The sequence below is a fragment of the Balaenoptera musculus genome, chromosome 1 (genome assembly GCF_009873245.2).
Source record: "Balaenoptera musculus isolate JJ_BM4_2016_0621 chromosome 1, mBalMus1.pri.v3, whole genome shotgun sequence".
NCBI lineage: Eukaryota > Metazoa > Chordata > Mammalia > Artiodactyla > Balaenopteridae > Balaenoptera > Balaenoptera musculus.
In genome coordinates this window covers 30,687,430-30,715,345 of record NC_045785.1, presented here as the reverse complement: position 1 = coordinate 30,715,345, position 27,916 = coordinate 30,687,430, and the positions used below count along the sequence as shown (strand labels likewise).

At 54.4% G+C, this 27,916-nt stretch overlaps 2 protein-coding genes across 2 annotated transcripts in view; one reads left to right on the top strand and one right to left on the bottom strand.

Annotated features, from left to right (window-relative positions):
- The window catches only part of LOC118895951 (synapsin-1-like), a 49,490-nt gene extending 24,236 nt beyond the window's left edge, over positions 1–25,254 (bottom strand). The window contains exon 1 of the mRNA XM_036853589.1: positions 24,547–25,254. Within this exon, the coding sequence (XP_036709484.1) occupies positions 24,547–25,175 (629 nt within the window). The 5' untranslated portion in view covers positions 25,176–25,254. The remainder of the gene's footprint in view (positions 1–24,546) is intronic.
- A 59-nt stretch (positions 25,255–25,313) lies between these two features.
- On the top strand, positions 25,314–27,511 carry POU3F1 (POU class 3 homeobox 1). Its single transcript, XM_036831623.1, has one exon. The coding sequence runs from the start codon at positions 25,435–25,437 to the stop codon at positions 26,776–26,778; it is 1,344 nt and encodes a 447-aa protein (XP_036687518.1). The 5' UTR covers positions 25,314–25,434; the 3' UTR covers positions 26,779–27,511.
- The last annotated feature ends 405 nt before the right edge of the window (positions 27,512–27,916 follow it).

The window sequence follows — 27,916 nt, the reverse complement described above, 5'->3', positions numbered from 1 at the left end:
ACTCATAACATGGCCTTGTGTGAAAGTCCCTTCTCTATGAGCCTCAGTTTCCTCGCCTATAAAACGGAACAGTTATCACGGCCACCATGCCTCCGGGAGGTGTTGGGGGGCACCATCAAATCGTGCGTGTGAAGGCTGGTGTAAACCTCAGAGACCAGCATCGTTCTCCGGTGTGACTTGCATTGCTCTGGACTCAGGCCTACTGGGTGAGAGGGTTCTCTCCTTGTGTCCATACGCCCATGGTGGAGGCCACTCCCCAGGACGGGAGCAGCAAGGCAGGGGATGGGATGCAGAGGAGGAGGACATCCAGGCCCTGCTGCTCTGCCCAGGAGCTGGGAACAGAAGGCATGGGATTCACCACACACATATTCGCTGACTCTGCTGTGCTGTGCCGGCTTCGGGCATTCACTGCCCAGTTGATTCGAGGAGACGCAGCTGAGCCGGATTTGGGTTCAGCTGACCCGCCCAGGCAAGCAGGCTGAGCCCTTTCCCAGTCCCTCGCTTACACACTCTGCACCTCGCTTGGTTTCTCTTTGTCTGTCTGTCTGTCCTTGAGGGCCTGCTCCTCGGCCTCTTTTTCTCCTTGGGCTGTTCCTCCTCCATGTGATCCCCTGCCTCAGATTCATTCGCTGCCCTTCTTAGCCCTGCTCTGCGCCCCGGGAGGCTGGCCCCTGGTTGGGTTCAGCCAGCAGGAGGGAGGCACGGGGAGAGATTGCCAGGAGGGAGGGGCGGGCCGTCAGGGATTCCCTCCCCACTGCCCCTCTCCTGGACAGCGTCTTTCGGGCTGTGTTTCTCCGTGCCTACAGCGTGCACCAGGCGTCCGGTCGTCCACGGCACCAGCCCTTGCTGCCCTGCAGCATCACCACCTCCTCCCCTTGCCTCGTCAGCCCTAGAGGAAGTAAGGGCTTCAGACTACTGCCAGCCTCTAGGGCCTCAGCATCTCCTGTCGCTTCCTAAACCCCAGCCATGCCTTGCAAGCAGCCCGTCCATTGCAGTCTCTGTGTGTAAAGCATTCGAGGTGAATTCTGGGTCCTGCCAGGACCCTCACCAAACACTCCTCAACCCACCCAAACAAAGACGATGCTCTCTGGCATCCTTGATATCTCTCACCTTCTCTCTCCTACAAGTTCTCCTGAACACAGCGGGGAAAACACTGAGATTGCCTCTGTCGCTTTCCTTAGTGGAGACCACCCCAGGGTGCTGGGGGTGGGGGAGGGGTACCTGCTGTTTTACACACACACACACACACACACACACAACACCAACAGCCTCTCTCATCTTCCTCACAGGTCGGGGAGAACTCGGGACAGGTTGGAACTCAGCATCAGAAGAGCCGGGTTATAGCACCCTTTTGCCACAAACAAGCTAAAGAATTTGATAACCTCTATTTCCTCCCATATAATATAAAGAAACTCACACTTCTTCCCAAGCTGTTAGAGGATCTGGTGGGTTGAGGGATGCGGATGTGGTCTGTAAACTGTAACCATGACATAGGGGTGAGAAATTATTACTGAGTTCCCACAGGAGCCTCCAGGGCTCCTACCCCCTCCAAACTGCAAGGCACGTTGGGCAAAGGATGGCAGGCCTGCAGGACAGCCAACATCTGGTGCCCAGGGCTGCTCCCTGCCCCACGGACAAGGAGGAGCCACTTCTTTCCCAAGGACATCAATATCCCAAGTGATATTGACATTGAGGTTGGAGCAGGAACTGGGCTGAAAGTGGGAATGCGGCAGTGATTGAAATTCGGGCTGAGGTTAGATTTAAGATGGGGGCTCAGGCTGGGGTTGGTGGTAAAGTTGGGGTTGAGGTCTGGTATTGAGGCTGAGGTCAGGTTGGATCTGTGTTTGAGTTGGGGCTGAGATTGAAGCTGATTTCAAGATGGATGTAGGGCTGAGGTTAAGCCTACATCATGCGGTCGAGGCTACGATGGGCTGGAGTTGAGGCTGAGGTTAGAGCTGCGGAGGGGGTTGAGTTTGGGGTTGAGGTTGGCGCTGGAGATGGGTTAGAGGTTGAGGCTGGGGTTGGACTCTGAGTTGGGTCTGGGACTGAAGGCGGAAGTCGGGTGGAAGCTGAGTCTGCCCTGAGTTGGGGTTTGGGTGTGAGGTTCTGGAATCCTCCCTGCCCGTGCAGACCCCACTGGGCTTTGGGAATCTAACTGACCTGCCCAGTGGAGGTGTTGACATAGCGACATCTCCTCCTTTGCCTCCCTGGGGTGACTACTTGATCCGTTCATTTATTATTTCATTCATCCATTCAGTAACAAATGTATTGCTCACCTATTATATGCTGAATACTGTACCTGATGCTGGAAATGCACTGCAAGCCAAGCAGATGTGGCCGCCTCCATAGAGGTTATGTTTTAACAGGGAGGAAAGACAATAACCCAGCAGTCACAGAACTGAAAGCCTAATTACAGGAGTGCAAAGGGCTGTGAATGAAAGGCCCACGGAGCCATAGGATAGCACAGCAGATGAAGGGTCATGGAAGGCCATTGGATGTGATGAAAGCTCCCAAAGTGGTTCAAAGTTCATATGGGGGAAACAGATAACAGAGGGATTGACTCCAGCTAGAAACCAAGGAATGCTTCCTAGAAGTGGTGGCACTGTGCTAAGTTCTCCGTAGTCTCCTCCACCCATGAAGCTGGGAGGCAGTGGGTGCAATGGATTTGGAGTCAGATAAATCTGACCGGGCCCTAACCAGACGATCAAGGTACAAACCAGCTGAGCTGTGTACCTTGTGCAAGTAACTTACCCTCTCTGAGCCTCCATCCCACTCTTTAAGATGGAGATAGTAATTCCTACTTTGTGGGGCTTATGTGAGGATTCAAGATGAGGCGTGTAAAGATCCTGGCATACAGGAAGTGCTCAATTCATGTTAGCGCCTTTCCCTTTTCCAGGGCAAGGGGGAGAGCAGGAGCTTGCAGCAAGTAGCGGACACCCCGCAGGCGACCACTTGGGGTCCAGATCTTCAGGCTCAAGCTGTCACCCCTGCAGGCCCAGGCATGATTTTTCCCTGGAGTTCACACTCCCCAGAATGGAGGCATGATTTACACAGCCATCGGGACAGCTCCAAATTGGACTAAAACCTAATGACTGGAAACGAGACGAGTAATGAAATTCTCCGCAGAAAATTTACAGAGGAGATTTATTAGGTGGGTTTTATTTACGATGCTGAGCACTTAGGGCTATGGGGTGGGGTGTGGCATTGGACAAATAAATTCAGTCCACACGCTCCCAACCCAGATATCACCTGCCCTGGCACTACCTCCACTCAGTCATCCTAGACTCTGGATAGGTAGGAGACCCCTGCAGCATCTCCTGTGCCCACTGAACTCACAACCCCACCCCCTGCCAGGCTTTGCCTTCTTCGCCACCTCACACCTGTATTGCCAGCCTCTCCAGACCCTGCATTTCTCACTATCTTTGGGAAGACAGCTGTATCGCCCTTGGGCAGGCTTTGCCTGGAGGCTGGACCTCAGGAACACAGAGGGCAGTGGCTGGAAAGCAGGAGCGCCAGGAATGGCCAGTCCAGTGGTTAGTATCTAATGAACCTGACCTTGGAATAAGTGTTCCCTGAGGCAGAAAAGGCAGCAGAAACCCTAAGAGAAGGATGGTGCCATTCCAGAACAGCAGTGCCCTTAAGGCAGGACCTTCTTGTGGTCAGAACAAGGGAGCTGCTGGTAGGAGCCTGGAAGGGAAATCCAGGCAATTCTGTGCTGCACCAGGGTCTACAAGAAGCCAAGGACCTAGACAAGGGCTGCAAGACTGTTTTTAGCTACAGAAAGTGGAGCCCTCTCCTGCTCCCTCCCCGCACAGCTGCCCCTCTCCCAGGCCATAGGGATCGGCTACTGGCCCTGATTGCCCTCTGCATGCCTCCTCCCCCATCACTCTCACTTGCCCCTTCTTTCTTCCACCTACTTCTTTTGGCTCCAATAACTCTTTGACCTATTTTTTCCTTCAGTCACCTCATTCCAAGCACACTGACTTCTTTGTTGTTGCTCAAACACTGCCCAACAAGTTCCTGCCTCAGGACCTTTGCACTGCCTGAAATGCTCTTCCCCCAGTGAACAGCATGGCTTGCTCCCTCACTTCCTTAAATGTCACCTTCTCAGAAAAGTCAGACAGGTTCCTGACCCATCAAAATGTCAACCTCCCCCTGGACTCTTCCTATCCCCCTTCTCTGCTTTATTTTTTCTCCTTAGCATGCATCACTAAATACTTTATATTTTATTTCCTTATCTTGTTTATTGTATGTCTCCCCCACCAGAACATAAGCTCCAAGAGAACAAAGGTTTGGTTTGGTTTGGTTTTTCTGCTTTGCTCGCCACTGTAATCCACAGCTCCGTGCACAGGGTCTGGCAGATGAAAGGCACTAGAACAAACTTTGCTGGCTGATTGAGCCTGGTCTCAAATAACCACACTGCCCCTTAGGGAGCAGCATACATAGCAGTATGTACCATGTGCCAGGCACTGTGCCAAAGGCTCCCGTGATCACCTCCGTGAGGGGCTCATTCAGCAAATGACCTCAGTACTTGCTTCTGTGCCAGGTACTGGGGCACCAGATGAATCAGACCCAGGCTCTGCATTCCAGTAGCTCCCAGTCTGGGGGGCAGGAAAGACCCAGACTCGGGAAGACCAGTTTTGTGTGTTCAATGCACAGTCCCTGGGAGACGGATGAAAAGGAAGTCAGCCAGGGAAGCCTGGAGTGCCAGGGCAGCCAGAAAGACTCCAGCAGGGGGCACCCCACAAGCGGCCCTCACAGCCACGCAGAGGTAACATAGGAACCAGCAGCACAGGCCACGGGGCCAGATGTGGGTTCCAGCTTTGTCATGTACCAGCTGTGTGACCTCAGATGCCCCGCAGCCTCTCTGTGCCTCAGTTATTTACCTCATCCGTAAAATGGAAATAACATAGTGCCTACTCTCAATTTAAACAGCACCGTCAGGGCTTCCCTGGTGGCACAGTGGTTAAGAATCCGCCTGCCAATGCAAGGAACACGGGTTCAAGCCGTGGTCTGGGAAGATCCCACATGCCGCAGAGCAACTAAGCCCATGCGCCACAACTACTGAACCTGCGCTCTAGAGCCCATGAGCCACAACTACTGAGCCCGCGTGCCACAACTACTGCAGCCCGCACACCTGGAGCCCATGCTCCTCAACAAGAGAAGCCATCACAGTGAGAAGCCCTCGCACCACAACGAAGAGTAGCCCCCGCTCGCCGCAACTAGAGAAAGCCTGCACGTAGCAACGAAGACCCAACGCAGCCAAAACTAAATAAATAAATGTATTTATTTTTAAAAATAAATAAACAAATTTATTTATTTTAAAAAAATAAATAGGGCTTCCCTGGTGGCACAGTGATTAAGAATCTGCCTGCCAATGCAAGGGACACAGGTTCGAGCCCTGGCCCAAGAAGATCCCACATGCCGCGGAGCAACTAAGCCCGTGCACCACAACTACTGAGCCTGCGCTCTGGAGCGTGCGGGCCACAGCTACTGGGCCCGCATGCCACAACTACTGAAGCCCGCGCGCCTAGAGCCCACACTCCACAACAAGAGAAGCCACAATGAGAAGCCCACGCACTGCAACAAAGAGTAGCCCCTGCTCACCGCCAACTAGAGAAAACCCGTGCACAGCAACGAAGACCCAACACAGCCAAAAATAAAAAATAAATAAATTTTAAAATAAATTTTAAAAAATAAATAAAATGAAATAAAAAGCACCATCAAAATTTATATTTACAGAATATAAATACAGAATACCCACCCTCCCTACTCAGCCATAAAAAATGAATGAAATTTTGCCATTTTCAGCAACATGGATGGACTTGGAGGGTATTATGCTGAGTGAAATAAGTCAGACAGAGAAAGACAAATACTGTATGATATCACTTATATGTGGAATCTAAAAAATACAACAAACTAGTGAATATGACAGAAAAGAAGCAGACTCACAGATATAGAGAACAAACTAGTGGTTACCAGTGGGGAGAGGGAAGGGGGACAGGGCAATATAGGGGTAGGGGATTAAGAGGTACAAACTATTATGTATAAAATAAGCTACAAGGATATATTGTACAACACAGGGAATATAGCCAATATTTTATAATAACTATAAATGGAGCATAACTTTTAAAAATTGTGAATCACTATATTGTACACCTACAACATATAATATTATACATCAACTATACTTCAATAAATTAAAAAAAGAAAAAATATATAGTGCCTACTCACTGGATAGCTGTGAAGATGAAATAAATTGAATTTGCAAAGCTCTTCACACAGACAGAGAACATAATTAATAAGCACACAGTAAATGTTAGCCATCATTATTACTGCTTTTATTTACTGTTATTGAAAATTAACAGGCAAAGGGGAAGAGAAAAGAATTCCAAGGAGCAGGCTGGGGGCAGTGGTTAAAGGCAGAAGTACAGGCATGTTCAAGGCTAGAGCAGAGCCTTCCATACCCACCTCAGAGCTGTGCTTAGTAAATGTCTAACAACTGGCTCTGGGGGTGGGGAACCCTGATTTGCAACATTTGCCGATTTCTGTGGGGTAAATACTCCCACCTCATTTCAAACTACCTATGTGACGTCACTGAATGAGAAGTTGAAAGAGAAGCACAGTTGGCACCTGCAGGCCCATATCCATGATCTCCAGCCTGCAGGTTGGCTCAGAGGATATGGCTTCTACCCACCCCGATCCTTGACAGGGCTGGCTCTGTCTGTCCCCTGTCCTTGGCCCTCAAGTTGGGCTCTAGAAGGGAAAAGGTTAGGCATGGGGTGGGGGGCAGGGAGAGACCTGCTAGGATGTGGCCTGAGGTCCATGTGTGGCCAGACCTCAGAGATCCTTGTCCCTGGGAATCTTGGGAGCCAATGTCTCACACACACCCACACATACACACACACACACACATGCACACATTTACACACCACTGAATTCTCAGCCCTGAGCCCTGGGGCCACTTGGGTATGGGTACCTCTGCCTCTAGGGAGGCCAAGGTGATTTGAGCCCTTGGTATCCTAGGTGAAATGAGGGACGGGGCCCTTCCCAGAGGCACATGTTCCAACCTCCCACATGAATTCCCTTCAGAGGCCCTGGTCCCCTCCTGCGGGTTCAGATGGGGGAAGTTCTAGAAACCAACTTCAGAGACTTGGGGCTGGGCCAGCCCCCGCAGATCGGCTCTACTGGTGGGGAGGGGCCCTCAAAGCTCCAGGGTTTGCCACCTTGCTCCCTCCCTCCCACCCGCCCTCCCCAGCAGGTTATCAGCGTGAAAACAGGAAGGCTGGCAGTGCTATTAATAATACATGAAGCTGCTCTGCCCTGATCAGACAGGCAGAAGCACAGAGGCAGCTCCAGCCCCAGGGAGGGAGAAAGCCAGGCTGCTGGGGGCCTACCTGGCTGAGTGGCGGGCAGGAGTGGAGGGGGGCCCTCTCTTCCTTCTCACATTTGCTTTGTGCATGGCCAACACTCAAGGCCAGGTGCTGGTGCTCCCTCTATTTTGCTGAATGTCATTTCCCTCCTTAGCTGCTGCCTGGGTCTGGCAGAAGCAGCAACCAAGACAGAAAATCTTCTAGCCTGGGATGCAGGAGACCTGGCCATAGAGGGCCAAGGAACAACCCAATCTTTGGTGATCAAACAGATATGGGTCTGAATCCCAGCCCAGGCCCACCTACTGTGTGACTTCAGACAAATCACTTTACCTCTCTGAACCTCTGATTCTTCATCTGCAAAATCAGAGACTACAAAGGAAAGAGAGGGAATAACAAAAGAATAGATGTGAAACCCCTGGCATACAGCAGTTGTTCAATAAATGGTAGTTGGGTACTATCATTTCTATGAGTCTGAACTTGGGCAAGCTTCTTCCTTCCCTGGGCCTCAGTCTTCCCATCTATAAAATAAGGGTGTTGAACCAGGTGATCTTGAAGAGCCTTCCAACTGCCAGTGGGATATCCATGACTACAGGGTGAGAAATCTCAGACTAGAGATGGGCTCTCAGAAGCCCCCAAGACACCCTACCCCACTGGGAGTCCCCTCCCTGGAAATGCTGTCCTGCCCCCAGAATGCACATGCACTAAGATGCAGGGTGCCTGTGTGGTTTGGTCCTCTCTGCCTCAGTTCCCCTAGTTTTGATGTAGGGACATAATCCCATGTTGGCTCCCTGAGGAAGGGGTCGGCAGAGCGCAGGTCCAGGAGGAGAGAGGAAAGAGCAAGAGTGTCCCAGGGAGGGAGAAGGAGCCTTGACTCTGGGTCATCAACGGAGAATCACGACAGGCCCAGAGCCCAGGGGCTCTCCAATCCTTTCTACCTCACTTATGCATTCATTCATTCATTCATTCCACAAGTACTTATGGAGCCCCCTCGAGATTTTGGTAGCAGCCCTCTGTCTGGTTCCCCTTCTGCCTCCTGTTTCTCCCTCTGAGGTTCCTTTACCAGCTCCTTTTCCCCAGCCAGCCCCCTAAATGAAGGGTCCCCAGTTCTGTTCTTGGTACTTTCCCCCTCTCATGCCACACACTCCCCTGGGCCTTCTCCCATTCCCACACATTTATCTGTCTCTATCCCAATAACCCCAAACCTCCTTTCCTGGAGTGAATTGCCCTTGAGCTCCAGAGCCATGGATCCAACTGCCCCCAGGGCACCTCCATGTTGAAGCCTCACAGGCGCCTCAAACTCAACCAGGCCCAAGAGTCCAACTCACCACCTGCCCAGGCCCTCCCTCATCTGGTCCCTCTGACTGTTCCACTTCCACCTCCTCTGAGCCCTACAGTTTCCAGGGTTCTTCTCTCTCCCTTCTGCTGTCTTCTCAAACGTAAGTTCTACGAGGCTGTGTTAGGCAGAGAGTGTCTCTGCCCGAGCCCTGGGAAGACCACACTCCTACTACCCTATAGTTACCCTGTTCCCCTCCACCTCCATCCGAGGGCCTTCCTTGGACTGGGGAGTCTGGGTGCACGGGGGAAGGAAGGACCAACTGGCAGCTGAGTGCCTGTGCATGGAAGTCTCCAGGACTCAGCAAATGAGAGATGCCAGAAAAACAAAGTCTGCTGCCTGTGTTTCCCTTGTGATGGGACCAAAAGGAAGGAAAGAGGCTGCAAACAGTACCTGCAGTGGGCAGAGCGTGGGCCTCAGCCCTGAGCTGTTCCCTGCTCTGTCCCTGCCTGGCTGTGCGGCCTTGAGCACAATTTTATCTTTCCGGATCTCAGTTTTGTCAACTGTAAATTTCAATCACTCGACCAATATTCATCGACCATCTAGTCTATTCCAGGCCCAGTTCTAAGCGCAGGAATGTTTTGGTAGGTAAGACAGACCAAGTCTGTCAGACCAAGTCAGACCAAGCTTTACGAAGCTTACATTCAAATTGGAGAAACAAACAATCAAAATGTAAACAATCAAATAGGTACTATAACGCTGCACAAGGATAAATGCTCTGCCCAAGACATTAGAGAAGAAGTGGGAGGCAGCTGTTTTAGCCAGGGTGGACAGAAAAGGCCACTCTGGGAGGAGAAGTTTGAGAAGAAATCTAAATCAAACGAGGCAGTGAGCATGTGAAGAGGTGGGGAAATCACTCCTAGCAGAGGGAACAGCAAGAGCAAAGGTCCTGAGGTAGGAATGAGCTTAACAAGTTTAAGGAATTACAGGGTGGCTGGTATGGCCAGTGCGGCTGGAACAAGGGAACAAGGGAGAGGATGGTAGGAGGGAAGATCTGCAAGAAAGCAAGAGGGTAGGTCATGCACGGCCTTGAAAGCCATCATAAGGCTTTCAGCCTGTGTGAGATGGGAGCATTTAAAGGGTTGTGAGCAGAGGAGGGACAGGATCCAATGAAGATTTTAAAAGATCCCTCCGGCTGCTGTGGAAGAATGGACTGTGCAGCAGCATTGTCCAATGGAAATATGGTGGAAGGCTCATATAAAATTTTAACGTCTCTAATGGCCACATAAAAAGTAAAGAAACAGGTGAAATTAATTTTAATAACACTTTTATTTCATCCAATATATTATCAATATGACATCTGTGTTGAAAATTTATTAGAGATGTTTTACATTCTCTTTTTCACACCAAGTCTTCAAAATGCAGTGTGTATTTTATACTTGCAGCTCACCTCAATTCGGAGGAGTCGCATTTAAAGCGCCCACTAGCTGCGTGTGGTTACGGTATTGGGCAGCCCCGCTGTAGCGGGGCAGGAGTGAAAACAGCAAGACCAGGTAAGAGGCATTGCCAGGTGCAGAACAGCAGGACCGAGAGTTGGGTGGGGATGAGGAAGAGGAAGAAAACAAGGATGTGGGGGAGGGGAGGGGAGCTGAGCCCAGGTGGTGCCCAATGGTTGGAGTTAGCGTCATAGATTCCCTGGAAATGCTCTGAGACCATGAGATCTGCATAAAGGAGGTTTACGGGAGAAGACTCTTACGACAACAGCAAGAGAAGGAAGCGGCACCGGGCAAAGGGAGAAACTGATGTGCAATGCAGTCACAGCCAGTCTCACACGGAGCTCGGGAGCTGGAACTGCCCTTCCAAGTGTCCCAAGTTGCAGCAAGGGGACCTGGCCTTTGCCCACCCCCACCAACTGATCAGCCATCGGAGGCAGGCTGCCCCCAGGGAGGGGGCTAACTTTGGGCAAGGTGCCCCCCTTCCACCAAAGGCAGTTCCCGGAAGTGGATTCATCTGGAAGCCATCAACAGCCCACACTCCTACACTACAGCCAGGCAGCCGGGGGACAGGAGAAAGGGGACCAAGAGGGAGGCCTGGGGCTTCCCTGGTGGCGCAGTGGTTGAGAATCTGCCTGCCAATGCAGGGGACACGGGTTCGAGCCCTGGTCTGGGAGGATCCCACATGCTGCGGAGCAACTGGGCCCGTGAGCCACAACTACTGAGCCTGCGCGTCTGGAGCCTGTGCTCCGCAACAAGAGAGGCCGCGATAGTGAGAGGCCCGCGCACCGCGATGAAGAGTGGCCCCCGCTTGCCGCAACTGGAGAAAGCCCTCGCACAGAAACGAAGACCCAACACAGCCAAAAATAATAAATTAATTAATTAATTAATTTAAAAAAAAAAAAAAAAGAGGGAGGCCTCCTGGGACCACTTCTTCCTCCCGGGAAGAGGACCAATAATGCACGGTAGCAGGAGGGTCCAGCACAGGCCAGCCGCGCCCATCGAGAGCCTCTGAGCAGAGCTGGGGAAGCCTCAGTCACTGGAGGGACTCAGGCCCAACTGGGGGCTCTGTCTCCAAGCCCCTCGCTCTGTGGGACCCATCTCACAGCCAGTCCTCAGGTTCCGGTTCCAGCTTTGCGGCTCCCCCTCCCCCAGCTGCTCCCCACAACGGGGCACATCCCTGCCCCCATCCTTCGGAGGACTCCAAGCCCATCTCAGCCAGGCTATTGTGAGGCTTGAATGAGCTTAAGCAAGTGGAAAAGTTTTGTTCACTGTGGGGTGCTAGCCACATAGGAGGGGGTTGTTATTAAGCTCCACACTTCCTGCCTCTGGAAGAGCTAATCCCCCTGGGCCCACCGCTTTCTCCTCTTGCCCTGGACTCCCTCCCCCCACCCTCTTCTTCAGGGCCTTTGAATCTTTCTTCTCTCACCCGATTCTGTCTTTCTGAGTCTCAGTCTCTCTCTCCCTCTCTCTCTCTCTCTGAAGCCCCATCTCTATAACCCTCTGCCTCTCCGTGTCTTTGTCTTGATTGGGGTCTTTGTCTATGGCCCCTCCTCCTGCAGTTTCACCTCCTACCAGGGCAGCTCAGAGCTACCCCACAGGTCTGGCCTGGGCAGGGAGGAGGGCAGGATGGGAGGGCAGGGAGAGTGGCCTGAACTCTCAGGACCCAAAGCAGCAGCTCAGTTCGCTGCTCGCCCACCCACTCCTCTGAGCCCCTCACGAGGCTCCTCCACTTGCCAGCATGGCAGCCACCCCCTGACCCAGTTCCCGCCTCGGGTCCCAGCCTGCTTGTTTATTACAGCAGCGTGGAGAGGCTCCGTAGCCACACAACTTTACCGCTCCAAAAGCTTGGGGCTGGCAAGGGGCCATCAGCCCCTGCAGCAGCACGGGCACGCTGCCAGGCGGTGAGTCCCTTCCCCTGCAGCAGCCTGGCATCCTCCAGGCTGGGTCACAGTGAGGGTCACAGGCCCAGCCCAGCAGGGGTGGGAGCAGCATGCAAGATTCCCCACGACCCTGGTCCCCCAGGGTGCCCAAGCCAGGCAGCTGCTGACAACCCCACAGCCAAGACAGAGCCCTTCCTCTTGTCTCTGTAGGGGGATTGGGGCCCCGAGTCCTCAAGAAACTTCTGTAAGAACCAGGCAGGGAGAGGAAGTACATAAACAGAAGGGTCACAAAAGTATAAACACTGACCAGCTCTCCAACATACGCACTCAGTAAGCATAATTGAACTAGTGGCTGTGTTTGTTAGGCATTCAGTCAGTGGATGGATGGATAGGTGGATGGATGGATAGATGGATGGGTGGATGGGAAAACAGACAGAGTCATGATTTCCAGGTTAGCACAGCCCATCAGAACAAGATCTTCCTTTTCCTTTGTCCCATCCAGAAAACCTTCTTTACCAGGTTTCTTTATTCACCAAAGACTGAAGCACCAGACTCCTCCCTTGGCCTCTGAATTTTAAGCAACTTCTCTATTTCCTCTTCTCTGTACCTTTTCCTGCAGGAGAGGCCGAGGAGCCCAGGTCACAGGCACAGGTGGGTGGTCAGGAACTGAGAAACCCACGCTGGCTGAGGCCTGTGTGCTCACCATCTTAAGGAAAGGACAGAGGGAGGCAGGGCAGGCCAGGTGAGTACCGCCCTCCATCAGAGTTAGTTAAGCACAGGGGGTGTTTCAGGACAGTCCCATCAGAAAACAAGTATGGAAGGGGAAAATCTACAGCTTTCATTTGGGGAAAAACAATCAACTGAAACACCTGCCCTGACAGCGAGATTAATTTTGCTTTTCCAAAAGTGTGTTGTGAGCTACCATACTTCCAGGAGAGGCTTCCCAAAGGAAGAGCCCTGGGGAAAACTAAGTATGGGAAACGCTATATGTTAACTGTATCTTATGATCATTCACAACACATATTAGCATAGTAAAAGTTTGTAGTAAAGAAAAAAAAAGAGAAAGACAAATACCATATGATATCATTCAGATGTGGAATCTAAAACATGGCACAAATGAACCTATCTACGAAACAGAGACAAATTCACAGACATAGAGAACACATTTGTGGTTACCAAGGGGGCGGGGGGAGTGGAGGAGAGATGAACTGGGAGTTTGGGATTAGTAGATGCAAACTATTACATATAGAATGGATAAACAACAAGGTCCTACTGTATAGCACAGGGAACTATATTCAATATCCTGGGAAACCATAATGGAAAAGAATAGAAAAAAGAATGTATATATGTGTATAACTGAGTCACTTTGCTGACACCAGAAATTAACACAACATTGTAAATCAAATATATTTCGATAAATAAATAAAGATATATCTTTAGGGGAAAAAAAGAAAACAAGTATGGAACTTTCCTTTCTCCCTGCCAAGAGCCTCGGCTCCGAGCCGCACCTTGGCTCCCTGAGCAGAGCCCAGAAGACAGGGCTTAGCTATGCAGGGAGCTGCTGGGAGGCCAGGAGCTAAGGGGTGGAGGGGATACAGAGAAGATGTGACTGGGAGCCCCGGGGAGAGAAAGTTCTGAGGCAGGCCTGGTTGAATGGGATTAACGTGGGCACCCCACCCTCTACTGGGTGGCTTCCAGGAGGCTCAGGGCCTGATCCTGGGCAGGGCCCAGGCAGGACATGTAAGACTCCAGAGCCGTGACTTTCTCAGGACCACCCTGCCTCACCCATTGTGGGGATCCTGCCCTTTCTGAGTGGCAGACACTCGTGACTGTGGTGGCCGGGAGATGGGAAGAGGCTGAAGGAATAAGAGGAAGCCCAACTGTCTCCCCAGGATTCCTTGTGTTGTTGTAAAAATTAAATGAAATAATATATTAAAGTACTTAGAAATATAGTAGGCGCTCAATAAGTGTTAGCCATCAGCACTTAGGATAGTGCCTTGCACAAAGTGGGCACTAAATAGTTGTTGAATTAATGTACGAATGAATGAATGAATCCTGCCCCCACTTAGCTCCTCTACCTCAAACATCAGAAGATACAAGTTAATTCTGTCTCCGTAGCTACTGAGGAAGATGTACACATTAAGCCCATTCTAACCCGAGGGCCTTTGCACTTGCCATTCCCCCTGCCAGGAGTGATTTCCCTCATATCCTCACATGAGGGTTCCCTCCCTCACTTGATTCATCTCTGCCACTGAAAATGAGAAAGGGCCCTGACCACTGCCTGCTAATAGAGCTCCCAAAGTTGTCTCTCCTTTCCCAGTCAAGGACCGTCACCGAGTACGTACAGACACACACACACACAAATCCAGGCAATTCTAACTAGACAACTTCAGTGTCCCCACCCTACCCAGGGTTAGGACTAGAGTAGACAGGGGCTCTGGCCTGGCAGGTGGCCCCTCCCATATGCTGATGGCCATTAGTGCCCATGCATGACAAGGGCTCACCCAACCCACAGAGGAGGTCATGCTCTGTCCCCAACAACCCCCCTCCCAACCAACCTTGGCAAGAACCACGGTACCATGCAAACAGTAGAGTCTACTGGACCGTGATTTAAGATCCTAGCTCTATCACTTAAGGAAAAAAAAAATTTTTTTATTGAGCACTTACTGTATGCCAGCCACTGTGCTACCCTCCCTACACACTTGAGCTCATCTAACCCTCAAAACAATTAAGCAAGGTAGGTGTGATCCTTATTTTATACCTGGCTGAAGCAGAATAAACTGGCTAAGTGCTCAGGCTGTAGAATGAAACAGAGCTGGGTTCAAATCTGAGCTCCTCCACTCACAGTGTGACCTTGGGCAAGTCACTGCAGCTCTCTGAGTCTCTGCTTCCTCCTCTGTAATGAGGAGATAAGACAGCCACTGCCTTTGATCCTGCTGACAATCAAAGGAGATAATGGATAAAAGTGCCTGCAGCCTTCAATCAAGGTCGGGGCCCTGCCCTTCCTGCCTTATCTCACCGGCTTCCCTGCCAAGGTTTGCAGGCTGGGACTGGTCTTCCCCATGGTGCCAGGCACAGGGCTGGGCACAGCTGGCACAGACTATTCCTACTAATTAGCAGATTCTCCCAAGGCCTTGATTGCAGAGAGCACTCCCTGTCCCAGAGCATCCAAGCAGGGGATCCCTGCCCTGGGCAGCACCAGGGGGAACACCTCTGGAGGGAGGGCCCTTCCTGCCTCTGAGCTTCCTCCTTGTTTTAGAAGCCCTCACCAGGCTAGACCGGGTGTCCTAATCTGAACCCCAGATCTTGTCCTTGGGCTCCTAGGGTCTGAGTTCCTACCTAGAAAGGCTGACTGGCACCCTGGCTTGTCTAGGACCATGGCCACCTAGAGACCCACGAGTCACTCACCCCAGTGCCTGGCGCTCTGACCCTGCCCCAGCCCCTCAGCTGGACCCTGCCTTATGCGGACAAACAGCCTCCACTCACACCAGCTGCCCAAATCACCCATTCCAGAATCCCAAGCTCCAGTCTGCCCACTCAACCCCCCAGCTGCCATCCACCTCTCCACAGCTGTCACTTTCACCCCATCCAGCAGCCCCCCACGCATGCACACTCAGAGCCTGCAGCCGGTCCACACTAACCGTGCCCTCTGCAGGGCCCTGAAGCCTGGCAGAAAAATCACTGAGGCACTTTGACATTAATCAAAGACATTCATAAATAAATATGTGTAAATCATATGCAAACCAAGGTAGGAATTTACATCTTTCACTGCTGAGTCAGCATCTCCAGGCACCAGGGATGCTGCCTGCAGCTCAGGAGGTTTGGGACAAGAGCCCTCCCCTCTAGGGGTCCACTGAATGATCCTAGATGTCTCATCTGAGATTCTCAAACTTTCAAGCTGGAAGCATCAACCCCTGTTTATTGATTGCCTAGTACATGCCAGGCATTATACATACTACAGGCATTCAATGAGATAACATGCAAAGTACTTAGAATGGTACCTGGCATCTACCTAGCAAGCACCCAATATACATGGGCTATTATCGTTAATACCTCTCAGTTTCTTCATTTGTAAAATGAGAATAAGAGTTGCACCTAATTCATAGTGTTTTGGTGAGGATGCAATGTGGAAACCCAGGTAGAAGCACTTAGCACAACTCCTGCACATAGCAAGCACTCAATAAATCTTAGCAATTTTATTAAATAGTGTGTGCCCATGCAAACAAGTTCTGGAAAAATATAGCCAATAGGAGTAGTTAAGAGAGGGGAGGAAGAGAGATGAACAGAGGACTTCCACTTTCTGTTTTCAGATATTTCTGAGGCAAAGAATTTGACCAATGAGCTTGTATGGCTTTCATCAGCAGCAAGAACAAGAAAGCTATTTCTATTTGGTGGAATAAAAGCCACCAAGGCAGAGACCATGTCCTGGGAGCATCCACTTCTCAGCTACATCCTCACCGTCTGCACCCCTCCCTACTCAGCCTCTGTCCCCAGATGCTCTCCTCTGAACCTGGCCAGGGAGAGCAGTTTGCTCTGGGCATGGTGTTTATACTAACAACACCTTATGTGACTTTTCCTCTCTGGCAGGACCAGTAAGCCCAGGAACTCTGAAACTTCTCCAACAAGCTAGGCCAGGTCTCCATTCTCCCACCTGCCCTCAGGGATTGGGCCTGGACCCAGGTAAAGGTCTTCTTTCTTAGATGTGGTCCCATCCCCGGAGCCCACAGAGAGGCCATTAGGTCTGGATTCATTACTGCTCCCCGAGCGTCACTTCTCTTCCCTGCTCCTGTCAGGAGCATATGTACCAAATCTTTGGATCCTATATGTCTTCATCCTGGTCGCAGATAGAGAATGAAATGAGATGGAAATGAGATGACAGAGGTACAACCATGTGATCATCCAACAGGCCTTTCTTACTGGTACCACCATAGACCAGGAATTGGGCTGGGTGCTGGGGAGACAAAGATGAACCAGAGCCAGCTACCCCCAGGAGCTCACAGTCCCATGGGAGAGACAGATCTACAAAAGGCAATGACAGTGGAGGCCCACAAATGCTAACACGGAGGTGGTCTTCACAATACATTGTGGAAGCAGGGCAGAGGTCGTGGCTTAGTCTAGAGAAGGAGTGAAAAAAATTTCCAGAGCAGGTGACCCTTGAACTAGGACTTGAAGGATGTGATGGGAGGACTAGGCGGGGCGGGGGGGGGGGGGGCGGTTTCGGGGGAGAAAGACATTCCAAGGAGAGGGAGCTGAGTGCACAAAGGTAGGGAATCATTAGGTCCCGGTGTGTTTGTGGGAAAGAAGCTCCATGCTGCTGGTTCAGAGCAGAGGCAGGGGCAGGACCAGAGGGGGCTTTGGGCCTGATAACACATACAATTGGGAGCAAGGGAAGGCTTCTCAGGAGGCGAGTGACATGTCCGAGTTGTGTCTTGGGGGAGCACTCTGATTTGATTCAACAAAGGGACTGGAGGAGGGAAGAACAGTCCTAGACCAGTCTTAGATTTTATAACCTATCCACTCCCTTATTCTTTTAACTTCGCTTTCCTGGAGTCCCTGGGGTGCAGGCTTTGGCTGTCCCTTGAGGTGTCCAGAGCAAGCAGGCCAATGCGCCTACAGAAGGAGGTAAACTGAGGCACTCTACAGAAGAGCCCTTCCCTGGTAGAAATGAGAGCAGGGACATGAGTCTGGCATATACTCTGCTCTCAGCCGCAAACCAAAGTTGAGACTCGAGGGTGATTTTATCTGCCATGACAAGTCCACCCACAGGCTCAGACAGGTATTGTTCTGGGCTCAGCAGACATCCCCAAGTCAGACAGATGTCCAGAGTTCAAACAGACATTGCCCCCAGGCCAGGAAGATGTTGCACCAGGCCCAGACAGATGCCATGCCAGGTTCAGACACATGTCCTGGGCCCAGACAAAAGCTGTCCTGGGGCCAGATAATGTTCTGGGCTCAGCCAGGTGTCCCAGCCTCAAACAGATGTTGTCTCTAGCCCAGACAGATGCTACCCTAAGCTCAGACAGATGTCTGACACCAGAGATATATAAAGATGCTAAGAGGTCCCTGGGAAAATATAATTCCTAAATCCTCCTTTGCCACTTCCGCCCTCCACCTGCTACTCTCAAGAAAGCCGAGGAAGGCCAGCATTGAGCCCAGCCAACTCTCTCCAGACCCTCCCAACTTGTAACAGCCAAAGAGCTATATCATTCTGTCTTTCCCTCGACTCCAGGCTAGCCTGCTGCACGGAGGGGAGGGGGAGGCACATACAGTTGGGGGATGAATGAAGCACATGAACAGAAGTACAGGGCATCTGCGCCATCTGTGGCGTGGTAGATAGTGGTGCCCAGGCTACCCAAGCTGACTCTGTATGGAGAAAGGGGACTTGGGGGGTCAGAGCTGATGTAAAGACCAGGCCCACTTAGTCTTACCTCAAACCCCACACTCTGGAACTGGAGGGGAGAAGTCCTGTGACCTCATCCACATACTCACGTACCTTGACCAATATACCCTAGGAATGTCATTACTGGGTCATTTGAAAATAATTATTGCTCCAAGGTAGGCTGCACTAAACTAGGGAGAAAGACAGGGATTAGGAGGCTGGCCTGGTGTGGACATTAAGTGGGAGTGAGTCCCATTCATCAGCTTGGTCCTGGCTGGAAGAATGACCTTCTTTCCCCAAGAGCCGCCATAGGGGCGTCATGGACCAGGAAGGAAAAAGAGCTTTCCCATCACCGCCACACAGCTCCCATCAGGAACTAGAGTTGTGTGTACTGCAGCTTTGCAGAAGTTGGGGTTCAGAACCCTGGGTTTTCCCGGTCCATGGGTGGAGGAGGCACAGCCATTAGACCTGGGGTGGCAGAGTGAGAGGCATTCCGGTGAGAGCCTGGCCTCCCCATCTCCCCATCTGCCATAAGGGGCCTCATGTTAGTCTCTTCCAGAGGGGAGTTCCAAGAGACAGCAGCTCATGAATATGTAAATAATCCATGAGCCATGCCCCCTCCCACAGGTGAAGTTGGGACCTCCCTCCAGCTCTACCTACTCCCCCTCAAGAGCTTCCTGGAGGCTGAGGAAGGTGAGGTGTGGTCTTTAAAACCACTCTTAACCAAAAAAAAAAAAAAAAAAACCACTCTTAAAGGGAAGCACTGTCTGATACGATTACAAACACTAATGCACGCATATTAATACAAACCAAGCACAAGCACCCAAACACAAGTGCTGAAATACTTATGGGCATCTGTAAAGTACAAACAGGAATTCACGCAAGCAAGCTAACCTACAGTCACCCACCAATACAAGCACACCAAGCCCCCAACACACTATTGTAAACACTGACGCACACAAACACAAGGGAACTCCCCTCCTTCCCTTCCCCCCTACCCGAGCTGTCCACCCCCCCCTCGGTCGGTTGGTCAGGCCAGAGTCAACACCAGGCCCAGGAAGGCACCTCCCTTGCCTAACAATGGTGACAAGAACTTAAATCATCACTCGCTGCTCCCACCCCACCCTGTGGTGTTGAATTTTGCAGCCATCCAGATAAAAGTGTGTTTAAAAAAAAAAAGAGAGAGAGAGAGAAACTCAAACCCAGCCCCAGCCTTTCAGAGTGATTAATCCCCGCTAATGATTTACCGATTTGCAGAGAGCGTGTTCTGCATAACCGGATTGTGGGCATTAGCACCAGCTCAGAGGCTGCCATTCTGCTAAAAATGGAAGTAAATTTCAAGAGCAATTGACCACCCCTAATCTGAATATTCTACTGATGCACTGGGAGGATCCCCACACCACACGTAGACCTAGGGGGCCGAGGCAGGCACAAAAATACAAGGAAAGGTTCATCCCTAAGAGACATTCCACCTTTCTTCCTTCCTTCCCTTCCCCAAGACTGAGAGATCGGCAACCTTAAATTAAATGAGACTGCTTCCTTCTCCTCTGCCAAAGGCAGCCATGCCTCTCCTACCTCTCTGCTCTTCTATGCCAGGCTCTTTTGAGCACTGGAAGGACAAAAGAGGTAGGACACCTAGAATGGCTGAGTTTAGAGGGAGAGAGGTGGGGGATCGCGAGCTGAGAATAGTGATCACATCCCTTGTGGGAGAGCTCTCTGGATGGTGGTGAGCGCTATGAATCTGTCTAGCTGGCACCAACCTGCACAGAGGGAGTGGATGCGCCTACCCAGGCTGGAATCTGCAGCAGCCAGGACGCTGACAGACTCTTCCAGTCAAAAACACGTTCCAGCCCAGAACAAGCAGGTTATGGGCGTGGTCACTCCTGACACCGCTCAGCAAGAACTGGTTGGGGGAACAGGTAGGTTCTGTTCCTGCTCACACAGCCTCTTACTCACCCCTAGCAGCCAGGGAGGAAAACCAAGCCAGGCTTTCCCTTCCCGAGTTTCCATCGGGGCAGTGATCTCATCCCGCCCTTCACAAGAACCCAGCAGAGACCATCCTGCCCAGCTTACAGGTGAAGACACTGAGGCTCACAGAGATCGGGAGGCTGAGACTGGTCCAGTGTCCTCCAGCAGGCCTGAGTCTGAGTCAAGATGGAACCCAGGACCCTTGACACTCTGAAAACACAGGATCTGGGGCATAAGAAGACTGGCGGAAGGGAAAGGAAGTGGGCTGAGTGCTGCCCGCATCCCACCCCCCTTCCAGCCCAGCCTGCCTCAGACAAAGACTTCAAGCCCACGCACACAGGAGGGCATCCCAGGACACGAGCTCCTCTAGCAGCCCTCCCCACGGGCCCGAGCTCTCCTCTCTTTAGCTCCGCTCAGCACTCCTGACTTGTGAGCAATCCAGGTGGAGTGTCTTGGAGCCGGTCTTCCCGCAACACTGAAAAAGTCTTGGGTCTGCGGCTGCATCTCCTCTCAGTGCTGCCCTGGACTCCGAGGACCCACTGCCCCACAGACAAGACACAGCAGCAGGGGCCCAGAGTCCGAAGCGGGAAAACAGCCGGAACCAGCTGCCTCCTCTTCCTCCCTAGTCTCGTCCAGTGCGCCGCTGTGTAGGCTCGCCTGTCTGGCATGTGCGTCTGGAATATTACAGTGCACGTGTGGCGGCAGTGCAGCTGATGGCGAGTGTGGTCAGACTCTAGAGGCCGAGTCTGAACTTCTCAGGCGGGCGTGTGAATGTAGATGGCGGGGGTTTGTGTCTGTGACTTGAGACTTTGCACAGAGAATGTGGGGCTTGTGTAGCTGCAGTTCAGCCCCACAGAGCCTCCCCCTGCAGCCCCTCCAGCTCAGAGATCCCCCACAGCGAGGGCCCCATCTGCCGGAGGCTCGGTGACCTGTGTCAAATGAGCAGGCGCTCGGTCACACTCCAGAGCCTGGAGGAGGTCTCGCCACTCTGGGAAAGCCCGGGCAGCTCCTGGCCTGGGGGCAGGCTGGGCAGGGGCCCCTGCTGGGGAGGGAGGCCGGGGAGCCTCTGAGACTGGCGGCGACCTGGCTGGGAGCTGCCCTCCGCAGACAAGGAGAGTGGAAAAAAAAAATATGGAAAGAAAGGGCTTTCCTGCTTCCTTCGAATGAGTGGGGCCACTGACTCGCATGGACGAAACTCAGGGCTGAGTACAGCCCCTTCCTCTGCTTTCTGATCCGCTGTGCAGAGGGGTTAGTTCCTACAGGATGTAAGTGTCTGTGTGATGCGTGGGGTGGGCCTCTTTGTATCTGTGCGCTGGGTGGGAGAGTGTGTGCTCATGTTTGTGAACACACGAGGGTGTGCCCATCTGTGTGAATTGGCGTGCCAGCTGAGAGCCTCCATGCTTGTCACCCGAAGGGCCTGCAGGTCCCCTCTATGTCTATGTTGCTGAAGGAATGCCTACTTGAGCCGACTTCAGCCTCTGCATGGGTTCTGCGAATGTTCCTGTTGAGACACATGCCTGTATTTATCATTGTGTGTTGATTTGTGTGACTTTGAATATCCAACCTAATGATGGGAGTCCATGTGTTCCTAGTATGAATCTGAATGTTTGTCTCCAGGCTAAATTTCATGTGTGTATCTGCGTGTTATGTGTTCGTGTGTGTGTGTGTGAATGCACATCTGTTCATATGCCTAAACCATTCTGTGTCTGCATTGGTCAGCTGGCTGTCTGACTTCCGTGTTCTGGGTTTTCTCTGTGGTCTATGAGGGTAGGGCTCCTGGAGAGAGGAGATGCTCTGTAACAGGTGTCTCTGCCAATGGCCATGTCATAGCCCCCAGTGTCCCACCCAGAATCTCTAGGGGCAAGAGCAAAGGGGATGTCGAGACTTCCTAGGGAAAACTTAACTCTCAAATATAAGAAAACTGTGACTCAAGACCAAACCCATATCATTATAGAGGATCTAAAACTTCCAAAGCAGAGAAAGGAATGTTATCCTTTCCTAGTTCACACTGTTGTTCACCCCAGAGCAGCATCTCATATTAAGAGGGGGCATCTAAATTACATGCTTTGTTTCATTCTTGCAGCTTCAGAGCAAACCTGAGAAGCAGGCATTACTGTCCTCATTTTAAGATAAAGAAACTGAGGCTCCAACAGGCAAAGCAAAGAGCAGGGGTGCTGAAGGGGGGTAATGGGATTGGGACTGAGATTTGCTAGCTGACAAGCTGGCAACCTAGGAGCCTGGCTTTGCTGCAGCCACCCCCTCAATTCAGCACAGACCTGGGGAACTCAGCTTCAAGAGTGCCAGCTGACCAGAGAGCTCTCTCTGTGAGCTCTCTCTGCTGTGACGGCCAAAGCCGCTGCCTCCACACCCTTCCCATCCCACAGCCACAGGGAGGATGATGGGGAGTGGGACCTCCACGCATTCTTTGCCCTCAGACAAGCCTCAGTTCCTTCAGCTGTGCAATGGGAGAACAATCCCAGCGCTCACTCTCGGGGCTGAGAGCGGCAGGTAACGGGATGAATGAAAAGCATTTGGTAAAGCACCCATTGCTCATGATGACCGTTCCAAACAACACCTGTCCACTGTCCAGACATTTCCCTTCCTCTGACAGAAAATGAGACAGGTTCATAGACTCACAGACCATCAGAGCTGGAAGGGAGTTTACCAGAGAGGTCACCTGGCCCAAACCTCCAGAACCCCACTCTACAGATGAGCGAGCTGAGATTTAGTTAGAGAGGGGGAGTAACCTGTTCATTCACTGGGCACTAACAATAGAAACAACGAGAGTGAAAGTCCTTTCTGAGCCCTTTTCACTCACGTTGTCTTGTACCACCCTCTGACTTACCTTAGTGAGACAGGTGTGCTGCTTATGGTACCGTTATTCCCAATTTACAGGTAGAAGAACCAAGCCCTAGAAGACTGGGCCAGAGTTATTCTTGCCCAGGAAGATAGCGGCAGGTCCAGGTTGGAAGCCCAAGCTTCAACGTCACGCAGGTCTGGTTAGGGCTGGCGTGAGAGGGGACTTCACTACAGGATTCCCAGCCTTGGTCCTACCTCCTGAGCCTGGGAGAGAGGCCAGGAAGGCGAGTAGACCAGGAAGTCCTGGGCTGCCTCAAGGTGACCACTTCCTGGGCCAGAGTCCAGGAAAGCCCAGCATCCCTAGCTAGGTTCAGACACAGGGCTCCATCACAGCTCTTGCAGTGGGAGTGGTACCTAAGGACTCTGCTCAGGACAGTGGCCAGTGGCCACCTCATCCCTTGGGGGCTAGCCAGAGGCTGGTCCTAGGGCGTTTAGGGTCTGGATGAGCACAGTCTGTGCCCAAGGATGACCCTTGTCACTGTCGAGTCTGCCCCCATCACCCCCACTGCAGCTGCCCCCTGAGCCCCCCAGCACCCTTCTTCACACACTGAGGCTTTATTCCACAGTCCTGACTTGCCAGTAGGGCCCTAGCTGGGCCCCCAGCTCGGTCCTCCAATCTGGGACCCCCAGGGCCCTGGAATCTATGAATCCATTGGAGGCAAGATCAGGGATAGAAAAGAGGTGAACTGGCAGCTGGAAGACTCCCGGAGAGCCAAGCCTCAGCGTGGGGAAGACGTGGAAGCTACAGCTCATTCCACTCCTCCTCCAGCCAACGTGGCACAGAAGAGCTGATGCTGGGGTCCAAGTCCACTCAGGATCCTTCAGGGAGTCCTCAAAGACCTGGGGGATGAGTAGGTAAGCCAACCGCATGCCGCACCTTTCCAACAAGACCTCTTCAGTCCCAGTTCCCTTTTCAGCAGCCCCAGGCAAGTGGGTTAAACTCCAGCCCAGAGCTCCCTGCAAGGCTGGACAGCTCCCAGCCTGCACGCCGGATTTTCTGAGGCACCGCGCCCTTCCCCAGGTCCACGCCACTCCCCACCTAGAGCAAGTTTCCCCGGGGCGTGACCCCGCCATAACCCAGGCCAATGAGCCGGGCAGGCAGGAAGGAGAAGGAGCGAGGCGGCGGCGTGGGTCAGATACCCGTAGGCCCAGTGTGCCCACCATGCCTGTCGGCGGTGCTTTCCCGGAGCCACGGTCTCCACCTCGAGATCCTCTCACTCAGGAACCTCGGAATCGGCCTGGTTACAGGAGCTCCCGTCTCCCCACAGCATCGCTGCCGCCGGCCGTTCCGGCCCCGAGCCACCCGCGAGGTACTCACCTGGGCCGCGGCGCCCGGGAAAAGGAGAGCCCGTGAGAGGCGTGAAGTCGGGGCCGGTCCGACTCTGCCCGCGCCCGACGCTCTCTCAGGGCGGCGGAGGTCGACGGAGTTGCGCTGGGTGGTCTAGAGGGTGAAGAGGGAATACGAGACGGGCCGGGGAGGAGCGCAGAGGAGAGCTCCGTGCCCGCTGGAAGTCGCGGGAGGCGAGGCGGGCGAGGTGAGCAGCCGCGCCGCAACCGAGCCGGGGACCCGCGCCGCCTGCCGCTCGCAGCCGCCGAGACCCGCGGGAATCCCGGCCCGCCGGCAGCGGCACGGCGGAAGGAGGAGCGCGGGGCTGAGCTGCTTCTCGGAACCCGAGCGCCTCCCGGAGCCCGCCATCCCCGCCACCGCCTCTGGCCATCCGGGCGGGTGACCGGCGGGAATTCTGCTCGCTTGGAGCGTGGGACCCGCCGGGCTCGGAGTCTCCAGCGCCGGGGGAAAGTGGGGCCCACGCAGCCAGGACGAAAGGGGGTGCGGTCCCAGTGCCACCCCCGCGCCACTCCCCACGTGGCGGCCGCGCCCCCGGGGCGTGAGCGTATACGCGGAAGGTAGGGGGGGCTGTGAATGAAGCCCCAGCGGCCAATCAGCATGGTCGGCGCGCGGGACCCCAGGAGTGAGGCCCAATGGCGAGCTGTGGGCGGCCGGGCCAGGCGGCAGGCGGGCAGGGGGGGCGGGGGCCGGGGCCGGGGGGCGGGAGGCGGCTCCGCTGGCAGCCAATGGGCGGCGGGTGGGGTGGGGCTCCGGAGCGCTGAGCTGGTCGGGCTTTAAGCCGGCGGAGCGCGGCGGCGGGGCCCGCAGACGGAGCGGAGCGGCGGCGGCGGCGCGGCGCGGCGCGGGGCGCGGGGCGGCATGGCCACCACCGCGCAGTACTTGCCGCGGGGCCCCGGCGGCGGAGCCGGGGGCACGGGACCGCTTATGCATCCGGATGCCGCGGCGGCAGCGGCAGCGGCGGCGGCAGCCGAGCGGCTGCACGCGGGGGCCGCGTACCGCGAAGTGCAGAAGCTGATGCACCACGAGTGGCTGGGCGCGGGCGCGGGCCACCCCGTGGGCCTAGCGCACCCGCAGTGGCTACCCACGGGAGGAGGCGGCGGCGGCGACTGGGCCGGCGGCCCGCACCTGGAACACGGCAAGGCGGGCGGCGGCAGCGCCGGCCGAGCCGACGACGGTGGCGGCGGCGGCGGTTTCCACGCGCGCCTGGTGCACCAGGGGGCGGCCCACGCGGGCGCGGCATGGGCGCAGGGCGGCACGGCACACCACTTGGGCCCGGCCATGTCGCCGTCGCCGGCGGCCGGCGGGGGCCACCAGCCCCAACCGCTCGGGCTGTACGCGCAGGCGGCCTACCCGGGGGGCGGCGGCAGCGGCCTGGCCGGAATGCTGGCGGCGGGCGGCGGCGGCGCGGGGCCGGGCCTGCACCACGCGCTGCACGAGGACGGCCACGAGGCTCAGCTGGAGCCGTCGCCTCCGCCGCACCTGGGCGCCCACGGACACGCACACGGACATGCACACGCCGGCGGCCTGCATGCGGCAGCGGCGCACCTGCACCCGGGCGCGGGCGGCGGTGGCTCGTCGGTGGGCGAGCACTCGGACGAGGACGCGCCCAGCTCGGACGACCTGGAGCAGTTTGCCAAGCAGTTCAAGCAGCGGCGCATCAAGCTGGGCTTCACGCAGGCCGACGTGGGGCTGGCGCTGGGCACGCTGTACGGTAACGTGTTCTCGCAGACCACCATCTGCCGCTTCGAGGCCCTGCAGCTGAGCTTCAAAAACATGTGCAAGCTCAAGCCGCTGCTCAACAAGTGGCTGGAGGAGACCGACTCGTCCAGCGGCAGCCCCACCAACCTGGACAAGATCGCGGCGCAGGGCCGCAAGCGCAAGAAGCGCACGTCCATCGAGGTGGGGGTCAAAGGCGCGCTCGAGAGCCACTTTCTCAAGTGCCCCAAGCCCTCGGCGCACGAGATCACAGGCTTGGCCGACAGCCTGCAGCTGGAGAAGGAGGTGGTGCGCGTCTGGTTCTGCAACCGGCGGCAGAAGGAGAAGCGCATGACCCCGGCGGCCGGCGCCGGCCACCCGCCCATGGACGACGTGTACGCACCCGGCGAGCTGGGGCCGGGCGGGGGCGGTGCGTCGCCGCCCTCGGCGCCCCCGCCGGCCGCGCTGCACCACCACCACCACACACTGCCCGGCTCCGTGCAGTGACCCCGCGGGCCGGGCCCCCCGCCGGTGCGCGGCGAGGCGCCGCGCGGCCTGAACTCTTTTTGTTCGGTTGCTTTGGATTTTACAAAAAGCCCAGAAACTTTCGAATAAAACCAAACACCCGGACGACCCTCTCCTGCGAGCGGCGAAGACGGCCGATAGGCTGCGTCGCCCGAGCCCCGAGAGAGAGGAGCGAAGATCCGGAACGCGCCAACTCACCCCGGGCATCCTGCCCGCCGCCTGCTCCCTGCCCCCAACCCCTCGACGACCCCCGCCCCTGCCCCCCCGGGCTGTTCGGGGCCGGATCCCGGCAGCGGCCTCCCCACAGCGACAGGTAACGCGGTACGGGGTTAGGGATTACCCGGGAGAGAGGACGGAGAGAGGAGAGTTCCCCATCCCTCTCCCCGGCGCGGATTCCCGAGCCTGAGGGTCGAGGGTGGGGGACTGTCACTTTATTCGCTCCACGCCTCTTCTCTCCCGTAAGGATGCGCCCCATCCCCCTTACCGTTCCTCCGGGCTTGGTTTTTTACAGTTTTTATTTATTCACGGAGCCTCTCGGCTCCTGGGGTCCTTCTAACTCCGCCCGCGCCCTTAATTTAAATCGCTGTATACTGTATTTATCGGGGCCCCGGAGGGGAGGCCGCGAGAGCCGCGTCTGTGTATAAAAGCAGGAAATAGCCAAAGCTTTAATCTAGCCTAATTTATTTTTTCCCCTTACCTTCCCCTACCCTACCCCAAAAAAGCGAAATAAAACAAAAAACAAACAAAAAAGAAAAACTAACAACAAAAAAAATTCGAGTGTTCATTTTTCGTTTCGTTTTATCCGAGCTCCGGCTCGGTTCCCGGCCACGCTGGAGGGGTCTGCGCTCCCACGCACATGCAGATGGGAAGGGGCTTCTGCCCCGCTGTAGACCGACCACCGCACCGCAGGGCCCCCACTCCCCGCGGGGCCCTGACCTCCCGGCCACAAACAAACGAAACTTGGAAAAGTTGGAGATATTTTTTAACCAGCTGTAGAAATAAGCCGTTCCCTGAGAACCTTCTGCCTGAGTCCCTGCAGCTTCCGTCCGCTCCCTTTCAGCCCCCTGGGATGCGGGATGCTGGAGGAGGCCTGCAGAGAAATTCCCCAAATTTGGGGTGA